At 45.9% G+C, this 20,479-nt stretch overlaps 1 protein-coding gene across 1 annotated transcript; it reads left to right on the top strand.

Annotated features, from left to right (window-relative positions):
• Positions 1–6,617: 6,617 nt before the first annotated feature.
• LOC115150784 (E3 ubiquitin-protein ligase RNF31) lies at positions 6,618–20,438 on the top strand. The gene is made up of 24 exons (XM_029694460.1): positions 6,618–6,804; positions 7,279–7,486; positions 7,632–7,778; positions 9,266–9,421; positions 9,575–9,643; positions 9,749–9,893; positions 10,073–10,210; positions 10,335–10,494; positions 12,525–12,670; positions 12,869–13,047; positions 13,196–13,441; positions 13,530–13,877; positions 14,531–14,716; positions 14,850–15,056; positions 15,267–15,440; positions 15,663–15,761; positions 16,104–16,193; positions 16,728–16,842; positions 17,077–17,189; positions 17,379–17,492; positions 17,843–17,891; positions 18,019–18,115; positions 19,642–19,807; positions 19,939–20,438. The coding sequence occupies exons 2-24, from the start codon at positions 7,286–7,288 to the stop codon at positions 19,984–19,986; spliced, it is 3,393 nt and encodes a 1,130-aa protein (XP_029550320.1). The 5' UTR covers positions 6,618–6,804; positions 7,279–7,285; the 3' UTR covers positions 19,987–20,438.
• The last annotated feature ends 41 nt before the right edge of the window (positions 20,439–20,479 follow it).

Here is a 20,479-nt window from a genome sequence, read left to right as displayed (position 1 = left end):
AAACTTAGTATGAGTTTAGCGAGTGGGATGAGAGAGGGAGGAGAGTAACAGCTGAGGTCTGTCTACTCTGACATTGAGATGATGAACACAAAGATATATGTGGTTGAGGTTAGCTCACCCAGGGTTGGTGTGATGTTGTCAAGAGCAACATGTTTGGACGTTCACCCACCATTCTGAGAATGATTCATCCTGCAATGGTAGCTACATCACACAACACTAAACACAGATATAGGAACTTACCACAGATATTGTATTACACTGAAGGTGGAGGTGGGACACAAAACCATCTCCGTATTTCCATAAGAGTGCTATACTTCCATCATTGAGTGAAAAAATGTGGTGTTGCTATCCTTTCAAAGCTACTTTGATCCACCTCAAGTATAACATATCCTGAACCTTTTAAAGGTGTCACAGTGGGTAATATTCCTTTAACATCCCATATGTACGTAGGTCCTGATCTGAAGCTATGACTAGTCTGATAAATGGGTATCGGATTATGAATTTGAGACCCATCTAAGTGATGTGAGATGGAGGTCTGTTGTGCTTGGCACAAACCTAATTGCTATGTGTGAATGGTATAAGGGGGGTAGAGATAGGCTGCTCACACTTACTGGTCTGAGGCCAAACCACACGACCAACAACATCGGACACTTTATGGAACACAAAGCCTTCACTATCTCATCCTGGAATATCCAAGGCCTGAGGTCATCTGCCTTTGACCTAAAGAGCAGGAACCTGGACTTCATCAAAGAAATCCGAAATACAGACATTGTCATCCTACAAGAAACCTGGTATAGAGGAGACGGACCCACTGGTTGCCCTCTAGGTTACAGAGAGCTGGTAGTTCCATCCACCAAACTACCAGGTGTGAAACAGGGAAGGGACTCAGGGGGTATGCTAATTTGGTATAGAGCAGATCTAACTCACTCCATTAAATTAATCAAAACAGGAACATTTTACATTTGGCTAGAAATTCAAAAGGAAATTATCTTAACAGAGAAAAATGTCCTCATGTGTGCAACATATATCCCCCCACTAGAATCCCCATACTTTAATAAAGACAGCTTCTCCATCCTGGAGGGGGAAATCAATCATTTCCAGGCCCAGGGACATGTAATAGTCTGTGGTGACCTAAATGCCAGAACCGGACAAGAACCTGTCACCCTCAGCACACTGGGGGACAAATACCTGCCTGGAGGTGACAGCATTCCCTCCCCCATATGCCCCCCTAGGCACAAATATGACAACATAACCAACAGAAACGGGTCACAACTTCTGCAGCTCTGTCGCACGCTGGGTATGTACATAGCCAATGGTAGGCTTCGAGGGGACTCATATGGTAGGTACACCTATAGCTCATCTCTTGGCAGTAGTACTGTAGACTACTTTATCACTGACCTCAACCCAGAGTCTCTCTGAGCGTTCACAGTCAGTCCACTGACACCCCTGTCAGACGACAGCAAAATCACAGTCTACTTGAACAGAGCAATACTCAATCAGGAGGCATCAAAGCCAAAGGAACTGAGTAATATTAAGAAATGCTATAGATGGAAGGGATGTAGTTTGGAAACCTACAAAAAAACAATTAGGCAACAACAAATTCAATCCCTTTTAGACAACTTCCTGGGTAAAACGTTCCACTGTAATAGTGAAGGTGTAAACTTGGCAGTAGAAAATCTTAACAGTAATTTGACCTCTCAGCTTCACTATCAAATCTAAAAATCTAAAATAGAGAACCGAAGAAAATGAACAACAATGACAAAAGGTTTGATGAAGAATGCAAAAATCTAAGAAAGAAATTGAGAAACCTGTCCAACCAAAAACATAGAGACGCGGAAAACCTGAGTCTACGCCTTCACTATGGTGAATCACTAAAACAATACAGAAATACACTACGGAAAAAGAAGGAACAGCACGCCAGAAATCAGCTTAATGTAATTGAAGAATCCATAGACTCTAAACACTTCTGGGAAAATTGGAAAACACTAAACAAACAACAACATGAAGAATTATCTATCCAAAATGGAGATGTATGGGTAAACCACTTCTCCAATCTTTTTGGCTCTATAACAAAGAACAAACAGCAAAAACATATATATGATCAAATACAAATCTTAGAATCAACTATTAAAGACTACCAGAACGCACTGGATTCTCCAATTACCTTGAATGAGCTACAAGACAAAATAAAAACCCTCCAACCCAAAAAGACCTGTGGTGTTGATGGTATTCTCAATGAAATGATCAAATATACAGACAACAAATTCCAATTGGCTATACTAAAACTCTTTAACATCATCCTTAGCTCTGGCATCTTCCCCAATATTTGGAACCAAGGACTGATCACCCCAATCCACAAAAGTGGAGACAAATTTGACCCCAATAACTACCGTGGGATATGCGTCAACAGCAACCTTGGGAAAATCCTCTGCATTATCATTAACAGCAGACTTGTACATTTCCTCAGTGAAAGCAATGTATTGAGCAAATGTCAAATTGGCTTTTTACCAAATTATCATACGACAGACCACGTATTCACCCTGCACACCCTAATTGACAAACAAACAAACCAAAGCAAAGGCAGTCTTCTCATGCTTTGTTGATTTCAAAAAAGCCTTCAACTCAATTTGGCATGAGGGTCTGCTATACAAATTGATGGAAAGTGTTGTTGGAGGAAAAACATACGACATTATAAAATCCATGTTACCAAACAACAAGTGTGCGGTTAAAATAGGTAAAAAACACACGCGTTTCTTCCCAAGGGCCATGGGGTGAGACAGAGATGCAGCTTAAGCCCCACCCTCTTCAACATATATATCAAAGAATTGCAGAGGGCACTAGAACAGTCAGCAGCACCCGGCCTCACCCTACTAGAATCTCACCCTACTAGAATCTGAAGACAAATGTCCAAGGAGGGCCTACAGCAGCACCTAGATCTTCTGCACAGATTCTGCCAGACCTGGGCCCTGACAGTAAATCTCAGTAAGACCAAAATTATAGTGTTCCAAAAAAGTTCCAGTCGCCAGGACCACAAATACAAATTCCATCTAGACACTTGCCCTAGAGCACACAAAAAACTATATATACCTCGGCCTAAACATCATTGTCACAGGTAAATTCCACAAAGCTGTGAACGATCTGAGAGACAAGGCAAGAAGGGCCTTCTATGCCATCAAAAGGAACATAAAATTCGACATACCAATTAGGATCTGGCTAAAAATAATTGAATCACTTATAGAACCCATTGCCCTTTATGGTTGTGAGGTCTGGGGTCCGCTCACCAACCAAGAATTCACAAAATGCGACAAACACCAAATTGAGTATCTGCATGCAGAATTCTGCCAAAATATCCTCCGTGTACAACGTAGAACACCAAATAAAGAATGCAGAGCAGAATTAGGCCAATACTCGCTAATTATCAAAATCCAGAAAAGAGATGTTAAATTATACAACCACCTAAAAGGAAGCGATTCACAAACCTTCCATAACAAAGCCATCACCTACAGAGAGATGAACCTGAACAAGAGTCCCCTAAGCAAGCTGGTCCTGGGGCTCTGTTCACAAACACACCCCACAGAGCCCCATGACAGCAACACAATTACATTTTACATTTTAGTCATTTAGCAGACGCTCTTATCCAGAGCGACTTACAGTAGTGAATGCATACATTTCAATTCATTTCATAGATTATTTTTTTTTTCCCATACTGGCCCCCCCGTGGGAATCAAACCCACAACCCTGGCGTTGCAAACACCATTGCAAACACCATGCTCTACCAACTGAGCCACAATTAGACCCAACCAATTCATTAGAAAACAAAAATATAATTACTTGACACATTGGAAAGAATTAACAAAAAAACAGAGCAAACTAGAATGCTATTTGGCCCTAAACAGAGACTACACAGTGGCAGAATACCTGACCACTGTGACTGACCCAAACTTAAGGAAAGCTTTGACTATGTACAGACTCAGTGAGCATAGCCTTGCTATTGAGAAAGACCGCTGTAGCCAGATCTGGCTCTCAAGAGAAGACAAGCTCTGTGCACATTGCACACAAAATTAGGTGGAAACTCAGCTCCACTTAGCAATCTCCTGCCCAATGTAAAACCATATTGGAGACACATATTTACTTCAGGTTACACAGATCCACAAAGAATTCGAAAACAAACCCGATTTTGATAAACTCCCATATCTACTGGGTGAAATACCACAGTGTGCCATCACAGCAGCAAGATTTGTGACCTGTTGTCACAAGAAAAGGTGAACCAGTGAAGAACAAACACCATTGTAAATATAACCCATATTTATGCTTATTTATTTTCTCTTTTGTACTTTAACCATTTGTAAATCGTTACAACACTGTATATATACATAATATGACATTTGTAATGTCTTTATTCTTTTGGAACTTCTATGAGTGTAATGTTTACTGTTGATTTTTATTGTTTATTTAACTTTTGTATATTATCTACTTCACTTGCTTTGGCAATGTTAACATGTTTTTCCCATGCCAATAAAGCCCCTTGAATTGAAGTGAATTGAATTGATAGGCATCTTATCTTCAATGGCACTACTGGCACTTTTTGGCAAGTCGCCAGCAGCTTCAACACACGATTAATACTCTATGCTAACTAGAGTGCAAAGTCATGGGAAAGGAACTGCCTGGATTCTGAAATTGACCTGCATTGGCATTAGTTCTACTCTCTCTCTCTCTCTCTCTCTCTCTCTCTCTCTCTCTCTCTCTCTCTCTCTCACACCCTGTCACCAGTGCCCCGTGGATGCCATTCAGACCCTGATACACTATATACAAACGTACACTGTATGTGGACACCCCTTCAAATGAGTAGATTCCGCTATTTCAGTCACACCCGTTGCTGACAGGTGTATAAAATCCATGCAATCATGCAATCTCCATAGACAACATTGTCAGTAGAATGGCCTTACTGAACAGCTCAGTGACTTTCAACGTGGCACCGTCATAGGATGCCACCTTTCCAACATCAGTTCGTCAAATTTCTGCCCTGCTAGAGCTGCCCTGGTCAACTGTAAGTGCTGCTATTGTGAAGTGGAAATGTCTAGAAGAAATAATAGCTCAGCCGCAAAGTGGTAGGCCACACAAGCTCACAGAACGGGACCGCCGAGTGCTGAAGCGACTAGCATGTAAAAACCGTCTGTCCGCAGTTGCAACTCTCAGTACTGAGTTCCAAACTGCCTCTGGAAGCAACGTCAGCACAATAACTGTTTGTTGGGAGCTTCATGAAATGGGTTTCCATGGCCTAGCAGCCGCACACAAGCCTAAGATCACCATGTGCAATGCCAAGCGTCAGTTGGAGTGGTGCAATGCTCGCTGCCATTGGAAACGCGTTCTCTGGCGTGATGAATCACTCTTCACCATCTGGCAGTCCGACGGACAAATCTGGGTTTGGTGGATGCCAGAAGAACTCTACCTGCCTCAATGCATAGTGCCAACTGTAAAGTTTGTTGGAGGAGGAATAATGGTCTGGGGCTGTTCATGGTTCATGGTTTGGGCTAGGCCCCTTACTTCCAGTGAAGGGAAATCTTAATGCTACAGAACACAATGACATTCTAGACAATTCTGTGCTTCCAACTTTGTGGCAGCAGTTTCAGCATGACAATACCCCCATGCACAAAGCGAGGTCCATACAGAAATGGTTTGTCGAGATCGGTGTGGAAGAACTTGACTGGCCTGCACAGAGCCCTGACCGCAACACCATCAAACACCTTTGGGATGAATTGGAACCCCGACTGCGAGCCGGACCTAATCGCCCAACATCAGTGCCCGACCTCACTAATGCTCTTGTGGATGAATGGAAGCAAGTCCCCGCAGCAATGTTTCAACATCTGGTGGAAAGCCTTCCCAGAAGAGTGGAGGCTGTTATAGCAGCAAAGGGGGGACCAACTCCATATTAATGCCTATGATATTGGAATGAGATGTTCGACAAGCAGTTGTCCACATACTTTTGGTCCTGTAGTGTATGTCAGTACAGGCCTGGGTTAGATATTAGATATCACATAAAGGCCCTCGCCTGAAGAAAGGTCATTTTGTTGTTATGGCTCAAGCCCTGATACTGACCACTACCGTATGGGTCACCTAGTCAGTGACCATATCATTGTCATTGCAAAAACTTCAATCACACTCTTCTTGTGTCTTGTGTCTTGTGAGTTGTTCTTGCCAGATCACGATGAAAAGGCACTCTTATTGATGAAAATAGCAGTTGCCTCCTCTAGTGGTAAAACAGAGAAAGTACAATCTTTGAACGTTGTACATTGGGCAAATGTTGTGCTTAAATGATTAAAAAAGCTTACACAGAAGACTTGAACTGGTCTTTAAGTTATTTCTAATACTATGAATAATGAATGAAAGCAGTCCAACCATGAAAAGTAATGTTTCCAAGACAGTGTTCTGTGTTCAGTTCCAAGAAGACACGTGAACTGCAGTTTGTGGCTTTCATGATTGAGTGAGTGATTGATTTATAACAATGTAATAATAACAATGTTGTTAACTGTAGTCTGCGAAATTACAGTACCTGCTATTATTCATAATACCGCTAGAGGGTAGTGTACATCAAGGTTTATTCTACATTGCCCCTCTCGATAACAACTTCCGCGTCGACTACATTTTCATTGTTGTTGTGACTTTAGCTAGCTATGCTTTAGAAGACATGCTTCAGAAGACCGACGTGATGCTAGAAATGTAGCTACATTTTGCCTTGATATAACAGTCAGTTGGATTCATAAGGACTTGGATCACGAAATCCATCTGGAAACGCAGAAGATAAAGGTAAGGCAAGCAGTGGCACTGATCTGGCTGTCATCATAAACTTTCGATGTCGCCTTGCTAGCCAGTCTTACATTAGCTAGAGCATAATTACAAATGGACTTGCCAGCCAGCTCAATGTGCCACTTCAATTTCAGAACATGTACTACTACAGCTAGCTAACTGTAAAGTTTACAGCTATCTGGTGTCACGTGTCATTTTGAGATAAAAGTTGAAACTTCAATGTATTTACATTTAACATTTAAGCCATTTAGCAGAAGCTGTTATCCAGACAGAACTACTTATATTAGAAACGTTACCCTGGCGAGCGCTCTACCATTTGAGCTACCTTGGAGATATCCATGTTCACAGTAGACAGAGTAGCTAGACGGTACACCCAGACACATAAGAAATGACGGTAGGCCTACCTACTGCACATCAGTCAACAATCCCATCCCTGAGTTGACCTACTGTCATTCTTTATCTCTATCCCCCCAGTGTGTGAATGATGAGTACCCAGCCTGTCCCTTTCGAGGAGGTGCGGAGGAGAGCTGAGTCCCTCCTGTCCTATTCAGGCTCTGCCCAGGCATTGAAGGCTGATGTCCAGTTCATGGCCAATGTTCCCCTGTCCCTGTCTGACAAGTTTCACCACATCACAGCACAGACCATGGTGACACAGAACATAGCAGGGCACAGCAGGGAAGAGGTGAGGTTTTATATTCTGTCCAATCCAGTTGCCCCCTAAATGTATTTTTGTCTTTACTGTACGCCTTGCACCTTCAGATTTTCTTGTTAACCCCTCTGCCCTCCTGATCCCCTCTCCCCCACCTCTTCTCTCCTCCCTCCATCAGGTCCTAGAGTCTTTGGGACGGCTGTTTAAAGCCTTGAGCATCCTGGAGAAGTATGGCTGTAACCTGACCAGCCCCAGCAGGCCCAGGTACTGGCGCAGCGTCAAGCACAACAACCCAGTCTTCAGGGCTACTGTGGACGCCATCGAGGTAAAGGAAGGAGACAGGCCTCTCTAAACCCAATTTTATTCTTTTTTTTTCTCACCTTTATTTAACCAGGTAGGCCGGTTGAGAACAAGTTCTCATTTACAACTGCTACCTGGCCAAGATAAAGCAAAGCAGTGTGACACAAACAACAACACAGAGTTACACATGGAATAAACAAACGTACAGTCAATAACACAATAGAAAAGTCTATATATAGTGTGTGCAAATTAAGTAAGAATAGGGAGGTAAGGCAATAAATAGGCCGTAGTGGCGAAATAATTAATATTTCGCAAATAAACACTGGAGTGATAGATGTGCAGAAGATGAATGTGCAAGTAGAGTTACTGGGGTGCAAAGGAGCAAAAAAAGTAATAAAATAATAAATAAATAACAATATGGGGATGAGGTAGTTGGATGGCCTATTTACAGATGGCCTATGTACTGGTGCAATGATCGGTAAGCTGCTCTGATAGCTGATGCTTAAAGTTAGTGAGGGAGATATGAGTCTCCAGCTTCAGTGATTTTTGCAATTCGTTCCAGTCATTGGCAGCAGAGAACTGTAAGGAAAGGCGGCCAAGGGTGGAATTGGCTTTGGGGGTGACCAGTGAAATATACCTGCTGGAGCGCGTGCTACAGGTGGGTGCCGCTATGGTGACCAGTGAGCTGAGATAAGGCGGGGCTTTACCTAGCAGAGACTTATAGATGATCTGGAGTCAGTGGGTTTGGTGACGAATATGTAGCGAGGGCCAGCCGACTAGAGCATACAGGTTGCAGTAGTGGGTAGTATATGGGGCTTCGGTGCCGAAACGGATGGCACTGTGATAGACTGCATCCAATTTGCTGAGTAGAGTGTTGGAGGCTATTTTATAAATGACATCGCCGAAGTCAAGGATCGGTAGGATGGTCAGTTTTACGAGGGTATGTTTGGCAGCATGAGTGAAGGAGGCTTTGTTTGCGAAATAGGAAGCCAATTCTAGATTTAATTTTGGATTGAAGATGCTTAATATGAGTCTGGAAGGAGAGTTTACAGTCTTACCAGACACCCAGGTATTTGTAGTTGTCCACATATTCTAAGTCAGAGCCGTCCAGAGTAGTGATGCTGGACGGGCGGGCAGGTGCAGGCAGTGATCGGTTGAAGAGCATGCATTTAGTTTAACTTGCATTTAAGAGCAGTTGGAGGCCACGGAAGGAGAGTTGTATGGCATTGAAGCTCATCTGGAGGTTAGTTAACACAGTTCCTAACTTCCAATCAGGAACTTACTTTTCTTATTATTACAGGATCATTATTGCCTTCCTTGTGCATAGTACAGATTAGAGTCTATTGATTTCACTACAAATAGTCAGATTGTTCAAAAAGGGAGTGGATCAATAAGCGATGTTTAAAGTGCCTTATGGGTCATAGACATAGACCTGGGGCAGTGGGTACCCAGGGATTTTAAAGCATTTGAGTCAACGGGGGTTTATTCCACTGTCTGCTATCTTTTCTACAGGGTGGCAGGTCAGTCCTGTTTCTCTACGGTTACACCAATCAGCAGCCAGACGGCCTCAGCTTCCCCGATGATGTCACAGATCCAGACGTTGGGAAGGTTGCTGCGGTGACCATTGAGGTCATGACCCTGCGCATGGAACTGGACATGCTTATCAAGGTGAACGTTCATATGAGAGTCTAAGAGTGTTATTATCTAATTCAAATGTTTAAATTGTTCTAACTCTCAATTTGAGGATAACCACAAAGATGAGTTTCCATGTTTGATCTCTTTCTAACTCTTATGTGTTACCGTGTTGTTGTTGTCTGTCAGGGTACACATGCTCACCCAGAAATCTACAGCAATATAATCCCATCCCTTAGTCTACAGAAGACAAACCAGGTCTGTGTAACGACGTACAGTCGAGTGGTTAATCGGTTTGTCTGTTTCTACTTCTACATTTTTCTGTGATTACTGTTGTAATTAGGGCTATTCTGCTCTCTTCAGGATAAACCAGAGCTGATGTCTGATGCGGTGGTCATCCCACCAGGAGAGGAGCATGGGGACAGGGGGAAAGACCTTCAGCCACTATCTCCTCCACCCAAACCAGCTGCTTGTCCTGGACTAAGACACGCCCCCACCACTCCCACAGGTGAGACAGACAGCCATTCCCTGTACGAGTCTACCTGTCTGTCACCTGGCAACCTGCCCACTTCCAACCCCAATGGCATATGTCATCTACCTGCCTATTGTACTGTCATTGGATGACAAACTTATGGCGTATTGCTTATTGGTCCTCTCTCGCTCTCTCTCTCTCCCTCTCTCTCTCAGATGGGGGGTGTAATCTGTGCGGTGCCACTCCCTCTCTCCTCTGCCCACCCTGTGGTTCTCTTCCTTTCTGTCAGTCATGTGACCTCATCTACCACCGCCACCCATCAAGAGCCAATCACAGGAGAGATAGAATACAGGGTAAGAAATGGGTCATAGCTTTGACCATTTCAGCTCAAATCTCACTTTTAATCCAATATTTATTTGAATATTCTTACCCATGAATATGTAAACTAACACTTATCATCTTTAAACCCCCCTGTAGAGACCTGTACCATCTGTGGTATGTCCCAAGTATGCGCCCCTTGCTCCACCTGTTCTCAGAGGCTGTGTCTGGAATGTGACAGACTGTACCATTCTCACCCTGACCGTGGGGGTCACAACAGGACACTGGTTACCCCCACCAAACTAACAAGAGCTTTTAGGTTAGAAATGAGAATGTGTTATAATCGACTCTACACACACATGCACACACACACACACACACACACACACAAACACACACACAAACCTGATCACTCACTTCTTCCACCATATGTCCACCAGATGCGTTTTGCCCTATGTTGTTTTTGCCAGATGTCTAGACCGCATTTTCCATACTTGATGCACATCTGCTTCGCAAGGCTGCAGTCCGGTTTGCAGCATGGAGAAGATCATTTTTGACCTGTTTGACCAAAGCTAATAATTAAAACAGATGAAAGTTATTCTCATATGGACCTACTGGTTTCATCGGCTGCACACAAGGCCGCATTACAGGAATTCATCTAGTTTGTTTCTATCCTTCTGGCACATTCATCTCGAGCGACATCAATAAAATGAACTGGTTGTTCCCATATAGAGTACGCTACTGATTTCAAACCACTAGTTTGTCCTGCATGATGGCACGCTAAATTACGCACAGAACAGCTCTGTGGATATTCATTTTGCACGCCATTCTGTTGGCTGGTTTCCTGAAAACTCTCCACCAGGGCGCACTGCCTTTTATGAACCTCTGTTTGTACCAGCGCACGGTTTTGCAACGCACAAGTTGAAAATATTGAACTCATGCGGTACACAGGACGCACCTAGCTCAGCATCCCAACCTAGCTCAGCATCCCAACCTAGCTCAGCATCCCAACCTAGCGCAGCATCCCAACCTAGCTCAGCATCCCAACCTAGCGCAGCATCCCAACCTAGCTCAGCATCCCAACCTAGCTCAGCATCCCATCCTAGCTCAGCATCCCAACCTAGCTCAGCATCCCAACCTAGCTCAGCATCCCAACCTAGCTCAGCATCCCAACCTAGTGCAGCATCCCAACCTAGCGCAGCATCCCAACCTAGCGCAGCATCCCAACCTAGCGCAGCATCCCAACCTAGCGCAGCATCCCAACCTAGCTCAGCATCCCAACCTCGCTCAGCATCCCAACCTAGCTCAGCATCCCAACCTAGTGCAGCATCCCAACCTAGCTCAGCATCCCAACCTAGCGCAGCATCCCAACCTAGCGCTGCATCCCAATCTAGCTCAGCATCCCAACCTAGCGCTGCATCCCAACCTAGTGCTGCATCCCATCCTAGTGCAGCATCCAACCTAGCGCTGCATCCCAACCTAGTGCTGCATCCCATCCTAGCGCTGCATCCCAACCTAGTGCTGCATCCCATCCTAATGCAGCATCCCAACCTAGCGCTGCATCCCAACCTAGCGCTGCATCCCAACCTAGTGCTGCATCCCATCCTAGTGCAGCATCCCAACCTAGCGCTGCATCCCAACCTAGTGCTGCATACCATCCTAGTGCAGCATCCCAACCTAGCGCTGCATCCCAACCTAGCGCTGCATCCCAACCTAGCGCTGCATCCCAACCTAGTGCAGCATCCCAACCTAGCGCTGCATCCCAACCTAGTGCAGCATCCCAACCTAGCGCTGCATCCCAACCTAGCGCTGCATCCCAACCTAGCGCTGCATCCCAACCTAGTGCTGCATCCCAACCTAGCGCTGCATCCCAACCTAGCGCTGTATCCCAACCTAGCGCAGCATCCCATCCTAGCGCAGCATCCCATCCTAGTGCAGCATCCCAACCTAGTGCTGCATCCCATCCTAGTGCAGCATCCTAACCTAGCGCAGCATCCCATCCCATCCTAGTGCAGCATCCCAACCTAGTGCAGCATCCTAACCTAGTGCAGCATCCCATCCTAGTGCAGCATCCTAACCTAGTGCAGCATCCCAACCTAGTGCAGCATCCCAACCTAGTGCTGCGGACTGCTCCACTGACCCTGAATGACTTCCCAGCGGAACGTAAAGAGTTTGAGGCGTCTGCTGGACACGAAGCTTTCCTCACTCGTGTTTCTTCTCATTTCTAGCCTCTCTCTTTCCTCTCACTCGTGTTTCTTCTCTTATCTAGCCTCTCTCTTTCCTCTCACTCGTGTTTCTTCTCTTATCTAGCCTCTCTTTCCTCTCACTTGTGTTTCTTCTCTTTTCTAGCCTCTCTCTTTCCTCGTGGGAGTGTGCTCAGTGCACTACAGTCAACGAGGTGAAAGCCGCGCTGTGTGTGACCTGTGAACGACCCCGTCTGGCCATGGCTTCCCTGATAGATCTGGAGGACCCAGGGCAGCCGCCCCCCAACCCAGGTCACATTCATATACACGTCTCAATTGTTGAGTAGTTTTCATGTGACATTCGTTTGAACAACGCGTCAGTCACCTGTCCTGTCCTGTTTGAGGTGTTCACGTCACCTGTGCCTCTATATCAGTGATAATAATGACACATTACTAGAAGCTAAGATCAATACCAGGCTGTCTGTTTATCTACTCTCTCTGACCTCATAGAGTGGCAGTGTAAGAGCTGTACGGTGGTGAACCAAGGCAGCAGTATACTGTGTGAGGTGTGTGAGCGCCCCCGTCTGGCCACCCGTCCCTCTATCACGCCAGTACTCAACAGTACTCCAGTACTCCCCAGTACGCCAGTACTCCCCACGCCAGGTCCCACGGCAGACAAGGAAACAGAGGTTACACACCCCCCCGGGGGTTTAAATACTCTCTAGAGTTGGAATGCTCTGTGAGATCTAATCATTCAAGCGTATCTTTTTGGTTTTAATCTTTCACAATCTCTCCCCGTCCCTGCCTCTCTTCTATGCTGTCTCTCTCTCTCTGTAGTGGATGTGTCAGTTCTGCACCTATGTGAACTCTCCTCCTGCAGTGGTTTGTGAGGTGTGCAACCTGCCGTGCAAAGATCCTGCAGTCACCAGTCCCAAGTCCCTCCTCCTGCAGTCTCCAATCAAAGACTTTGTCCCGCCTCCTGTGACGCCCCAGGTCCCTCCCCAGATCTCTTCCAGGGTAAATGACATTAGGAGACAGAACCTGATGAGGGAAGAAGGGCTGAAGCTTGTCCATCAAATACGAGTAGGTGGCTTTTGAACTGACTCTAAATGTGAATTAAAACCACATTAACTGGTATTATTCTAACTTCTAAATTGATGTTCTTCCTCAGAAGGGAGAGAAGAAGGGAGTGGGCCCCGAGGAGGTGTATGCAGCCCTCTGCGTTTCCAGGGGCAGCAACGTCAACCCCTGTGATTGGCTGAAATCAGAGCTGCCTCACCTACTGGATGAGATCTGTGCCATGGCAGCTTCGGCAGCTTTGCAGAACTTCAAAGCAAGGGTTTCTGGGCCGCAGGATAACACAGAGAGGGATAGGGGGTCGACAGAGCAACAGAGTCCCAGTGTGCTGCTGGGTGAGGGGGTGCAGCTGTCCAGGGTTGAGGCGAAGCAGGCATGGCTGGCAGCAGGGGGCGACACTGAGAGAGCAGTCCGTCAGCTGCTCAGAGACAGACAGGCCAAGGTAAGAACCAGACAGTTCACCTGACCCTAATGGTCACTCAAAACTGATATGGCTAATCACTTTAGATATCCACTCAAATAACCAAGCGTTCACTAGACCCATCTGTGGCCTTGTGGTTAGATTGTCAGCCCTGAGGTTGGAAGGTTGGGAGTTTGATCCCAGGCCGAGTCCAGGGAAAGACTGTAAAAATGGGACCTGAGGTGACTCTACTTGACACAGATAGTGTTGTGCTCCTATGAGCCATTCCAACTCGTGCAAGGCTACTTACTGAGCTAGTCTGTGTCACGATTAAGCCTATATGCAAAGTATACTGCAGTTAAAAACAAATTGTCAGGTAGCAGACGCTCTTATCCAAAGAGACTTAGAGGAACATTTTGGTTTAAATGCCTTGCTGACGGACACATCAACAAATGTTTAATCTAGTCGGCTCAGGGATTCAAACCAGCGACCATTCAGTTAATGGCCCAGCGCTCTTAACTGCTAGGCTACCTGCTGCCCCAAATCAACGTTTATTTGTCACGTGCACAGGATACAGCAGGTGTAAACGTCCAGTGAAATGCTTACTTGCAAGCTCCTCAACAATGCAGTAATACTAAGAGATATAAAAGAGCTGTTTCCACTCTGACTGGGTCTGGTCTGTCTCTGCTGTGTAGATGCGGGAGCTGCGTTCTCTGGGCTTCCGGGAGGCATCGCAGTGTGAGGAGGCTCTGCGTCTGAGTGGAGGAGAGGTGCGGGGGGCTCTGTCCCTGCTGCAGCGGCCCCTCCTGGAGCCCTTCCACCAGCGCATCTGGAGCGACCAGCCAGAGGCCCCCATTGATGCCAAGAACCCTGACAAGCAGGTACTGCAGAGAGTGTGTGTCTGAGACAGAGAGAGAGCATGCACAAGTCAACTAAACTGCATTTTCCAAGGCCATAGATAACACAAATAATCTGATTGTTGTTTATCATCATTACCCTCCATTGTCCTCTCAGAAGATGTGCAGGCGCCTGCTGGCGTTGTACGAGCTGCCCAGCTGGGGGCGCTGTGAGCTGGCCCTGTCTCTACTCCAGGAGCCTGATGCCCAGTACTCCCTGGAGGACGTCATCCAGGCCGTCAGAGAGTCCCAGGACAGGGAGTTCCTTCGACGCCTCCTCAACAACGAGTGCCCCTGCTGCCTCAGCATCTTCCCCCACAGCAAGGTGGGCTGCTGGGGGTTTGGTTGAGTTTGCATGGAATGGTGTAGCTACATTGCACTGCATGTTATTTTGTCATTCTTTAGTACAATTGACATACTGTAACTTTCACTTTGGTGCCCTCCTCTCTCAGATATGGTGCGTAACTTCCTATAAGCTGTTAATACTGGTATGTGGGTTATTGGATTAATGCTATATATTCTCTGTACATCTCAGATGCAGTCCCTGACCTCGTGTCAGTGCTCGGTGTGCCACGAGTGTTTCACTCAGCACTTCACCATCGCTGTGAGAGACAAACACATCAGAGACATGGTGTGTCCTGTGTGTGCAGGACCAGACATCAACGACCCTGAGCACCTGGACAGCTACTTCTTTACTCTGGACATTCAGGTGAGAAGATGAAGAATCAACTTCATTTGGAATGAAAGATATGGAGATAGAAGTGAGAGATCCTGTTTTCTTTTTTCACAAATTCCAATTTGAGCATTTTTGGAAAACGTCTCCAATTCTGCGTCCCTTGGAGGGCTATAGGTAGATTGAAATGGGATGGTCATGAGCTGCTGCTAGTTGTGTTTCATGTTTCTAACATTGTTATTGATGTGGTGTGTTTAGCTGAGAGATTGTCTGGATCGTGAGGTGTACGAGCTCTTCCACAAGAAGCTGATGGAACATGCTCTGATGAAGGACCCCATGTTCCTGTGGTGTTGTCACGTGAGTAGGTTTCTAACCAGCTCCATCACAGCTCCATCACATCTCTACTGTATTTCCCTTTTCATTCAGGGAAAGGGGGGATACCTAGTCAGTTGTCCAACTGAATGTATTCAACTGAAATGTGTCTTCCGCATCAGAGAGGTGCGGGGGGCTGCCTTAATTGTCATCCAGGTCTTCGGCGCTCAGGGGAACAGTGGGTTAACTGCCTTGCTCAGGGGCAGAACGACAGATTTTTACCTTGTCAACTCGGGGATTCGATCCAGCAACTGGCCTAATGCTCTAACCACTAGGCTACCTGCCGCCACTCTCACCACTCTCTCCTCCCTCCTCTTCCCTTCTCAGTGCACCTTTGGGTTTATCTATGATGGAAATCAATTCAAAGTCACATGTCCCACGTGTATGAAGAGCTTTTGTAACCAATGCAAAAAGCCTGTAAGTACAAAAGATACCTGTTATTGCCTTGCCTGCCATGTATTGTGTCATTTCATAGCCATGTGTATGTGGGACCCAAATAATGATGCCTGTCTCTCTTTCTATCTCTCCCTCTATCTCTCTCTCTCTCACTCTCCCTCCCTCTATCGCTCCTCTATCTATCCCCTCCCTCCCTCCCTCTCTCCCTCTCTCCCACTCTCCCTCCCTCTCCCTCTCTCTCTCTCTCTCTCTGCCTCCCTCCCCCCCCTCCCTCCCTCCCTCTCTCCCTCTCTCTCTCTCCCTCCCTCCCCCCTCCCTCCCTCCCTCCCTCTCTCTCTCCCTCCCTCCCTCCCTCCCTCCCTCCCTCCTTCCCTCTCTCCCTCTCTCCCTCTCTCTCTCTCTCTCCCCCTCCCTCCCTCCTTCCCTCCCCCCTCCCTCCCTCTCTCCCTCCCTCCCTCCCTCCTCCCTCCCCCCTCCCTCCCTCCCTCCCTCTCTCCCCCCCCTCCCTCCCTCCCCCCTCCCTCCCTCCCTCCCTCCCCCCCCTCCCCCCCTCAGTGGGAAGCTCAGCACCAGGATGTATCCTGTGAGCAGTTCCAGTTGTGGAAGAGAGAGAACGACCCTGACTACCAGAGACAGGGACTGGCCGGGTTCCTGCGGGACAACGGCATCAGTGAGTCAGTCAGCCTAGACATTCTGCAGTTATTGGCCCATGTTCACAAAGAGTATGATTGATGATATACGATCAGATTTCCTTTTTTAGATAATGATAAATACGATTATCTGGACAGATAGGGCCTGGTCCTAGATCAGCACTTCTACTTTGAGACTCTTGACTCCTGGCACACAATGCCATCTCATCACCATCATCATAATAGTTATAACACCATGACATCTCTCTACGTAGCCTGTCCTCACTGCAGGTTCCAGTATGCCTTGACCAAAGGGGGCTGCATGCACTTCAGCTGCTCCCAATGCAGATACCAGTTCTGCAGCGGCTGCAACAATCCCTTCCACACTGTAAGTCACATAAAAGGGACTGCATGGAGTACCATATTTGTCACTAAATGGATTCAGTCAGAGAGAAGGATCTCCCTTTCCCCCAGGGCTTTCTTATCACACATTCACAGCCTCATGTCTGTTTCCTTTTTCGCTTTCCCTTCTTCACCCATTTCCCTCCCCCTCCCCCCCTCCCTCCCTCTCTCTCAGACGGCTTGTAAAACAGTCCAGTGTAAGATCACAGGTCTCCATGCTCATCACCCACGAGACTGTCTCTTCTACCTCAGGGACTGGGAGCCTGCCAGACTACAGGCCCTGCTGCAGGTACAGAGACGAGGGATGTTCTGGGAACGTTACAGGGGGGAATGTTCTGGGAACGTTACAGGGGGGAATGTCCTGGGAACGTTACAGAAGGAATGTTCTGGGAAGGTTACAGAAGGAATGTTCTGGAAGGTTACAGAAGGAATGTTCTGGGAATGTTCTGGGAACGTTACAGAGGGAATGTTCTGGGAACGTTACAGAGGGAATGTTTTGGGAACATTACAGAGATAATGTTCTGGGAATATTACAGGGGGGATGTTTTGGGAATGTTAGAGGGAATGTTCTGGTAACGTTAAAGGGTTGTCATTTCAATGTTGTGTTTCTAATCTGAGGTGTTTGTATTTTGTCCACAGAGGAATGCTGTTGAGTTCAACACAGACCCCCCTAATGGGACAAAGACTGGTGAGAGTGACCTCTTGTTTATCCTCTCTTAGATCCCAGATCTGTGAGAACTTGACTCTATTTTTTTTCTCTTTCTGCCCATACTTACATTTTCTCTTTCTGTCTGACTCCTTTGTGTGTGACTCAGACGCGTGTGGAGTGATGGAGCAGAAGGATGAGGGGGGTCAGCAGATTGACTCACCCTGTGGAGTCCAAACTCAGGCAGGACAAGCTGGTCTCTGCAAGTGAGTCACACACACACATAGTTGAAAATATCTTATTGTTTGTTTGTGCACTACACACACGCACAAACACATAATTGTATTGTATTTAATTGTAGAGGAGAGTGGTGTAAATTGAGCAATTTTTTACATTCAGAGGGTTCAAGGGAAATACAGTATTCTTTCTAATAAAGATATCTACATATATTTCAGGATGTTGTGTATCCCTGGAAATAGTCAGAATTGTCCAAAAAAGCCTCCCGAGTGGCGCAGCGGTCTAAGGCACTGCAATGCTAGCAGCGTCACTACAGATCCTGGTTCGATCCCAGGCTGTGTTGCAGCCGGCTGCGACCGGGAGACCCTTGAGACGGCGCACAATATGCCCAGTGTCGTCCAGGTTTGGCTGGCTAGGTTGTCCTTGTCCCATTGCACTCTATCGACTCCTGTGGCGGGCCGAGCACAATGCATGCTGACACGGTCGTCAGGTGTACGGTGTTTCCTCCGACACATTGGTGCGGCTGGCTTTTAACGAGCAGTGTGTCAAGAAGCAGTGCGGCTTGGTTGGGTTGTGTTTCTGAGGACGCACGGCTCTCGTCCTTCGCCTCTCCCAAGTCCGTACGGGAGTTGCAGTGATGGGACAAGACTGTAACTACCAATTGGGGAGAAAAAGGGGGTAAAAGAATATGTAAAAAAATATTTGTCCAAAAAAATAGTGGTCTCTTGGCACAAGAGCTGCGGAACAGGGTAAGTTAAGTCGCCTACAAATTTCTGTACTGAATGAAATATTACCACTACCTTTTTAAAACCATGCCTATCTTCATTTCCCAAACACAATTCGAACCCAATCACAATCGCTTTTTTGTCTTTTAATCATTTGAATCATCTTTTAACACAGGTTTAACACCTAACAAACACTTTGCCTTGCATTATTCCTTGGAAGAAAACTTCAACTTGCCATTGGTTCAACCATTGGCTCAATTTACCCCGTGGCAAACATTTTGACTATATAATCCCACACAGCTACAAGGATGCATGTTCCTGCTAGGTTTAGGACCCAATATTGAAGCTCATAGAGACCAACTGATGCATAGAACAATCTTAAAATGACCTACTTTGGTTTCGATACAAGCATCATGAAACCTCTAACACAATATATTCATTTGACTTGGTGAAAATCCATTTTTTGGAACTAACTTGCTTTCCACTTTTTACATGTGATTTCTTCCTTCACAGTCTCCATGAAATGATGACCTCTTCCTAAATAGTTGGCCAAATTATATATTTTGTGTATGGTTTCTTAGAAATAAGGGTGGCTCAACATACCCCACTCTCCCCTGAGGTGCCTTATTGCTATTATAAACTGGTTACCAATGTAATTGGAGCAGTAAAAAGTTATGTTTTGTCATACCAGTAGTATACGGTCTGATATATCACGGCTGTCAGCCAATCAGCTTTCAGGGCTCGAACCACCCAGTTTATAATCAATTTGAAACCACCTTTTCTGTCTGTTAGCATGTTCTCACTCTGTCTGTCTCTGTGTGCCATTGTAGTAAACACTACAGAGAGTACCTGGTTAGTCTCATCAACGGACACTCCCTGGACCCTGCTATTCTCTACGACCAACAAGAGGTGACAGTTGCCTGCAAGAGGTACCAGGTGGAGGAGCAGCAAGGGGAGGGGGAGGACGACAGGGTGTACAAGGCTCGACTGCTGAAGGTCAGTCATCACTCAGTTAGGCTTGTGTCCTCACTGGAAGTTTGCACTAAATCGTTTCTATGTTAATTTTGATGTAGTGTTTTTGTTGTGGTTCAGATTGTGTGAAAGTGTAATTTACTCTTTCTTTACAGAAACTGATGGAAGTTCCACTTGGAGAAAAGGTTCCTCGGATGAGATGAAAATAGATTTTAAAGATGTTATTAACCATTAAGGAAAGTACAGGTATCCTAACAGCATCGGGTTTCAAACCTCCCACCACACAGCATTACCAACCTAGCTGTTATATTACATCTCATTGAAGTTTAACATGCTTTGATTGTTATATGGTTCATTAAATTTCTGAAATAATTTTGTTCACAATTACACATCTACAGATAGTATCTCAATTTCCTCTCTGTACAAGGATAAAGCTGCAAAGGAAGACTTACAAGAAATACATGAACTCTCTTTCTGGTTTATTTTTATTAAATATGAGTTTAAAATACAGCACTAAACAACTTTAGAACTCATAAGGGGATGGTGTCTGTCATCTTCAAAATGGCAGTCAATATTGTGAGATCAATAGCACATACTATACAGAGTGTAACATTAGGGTATACCATGCAATAAAGTATTTTATTGATTTAAAAATGACTTTTGTGACCGGTCTCAATTTAGTCTCATCAGTTGCAG

This window comes from Salmo trutta, chromosome 2, assembly GCF_901001165.1.
Source record: "Salmo trutta chromosome 2, fSalTru1.1, whole genome shotgun sequence".
In the NCBI taxonomy this organism is placed as follows: Eukaryota; Metazoa; Chordata; class Actinopteri; order Salmoniformes; family Salmonidae; genus Salmo; species Salmo trutta.
This window is presented reverse-complemented; position numbering and strand designations above follow the sequence as displayed.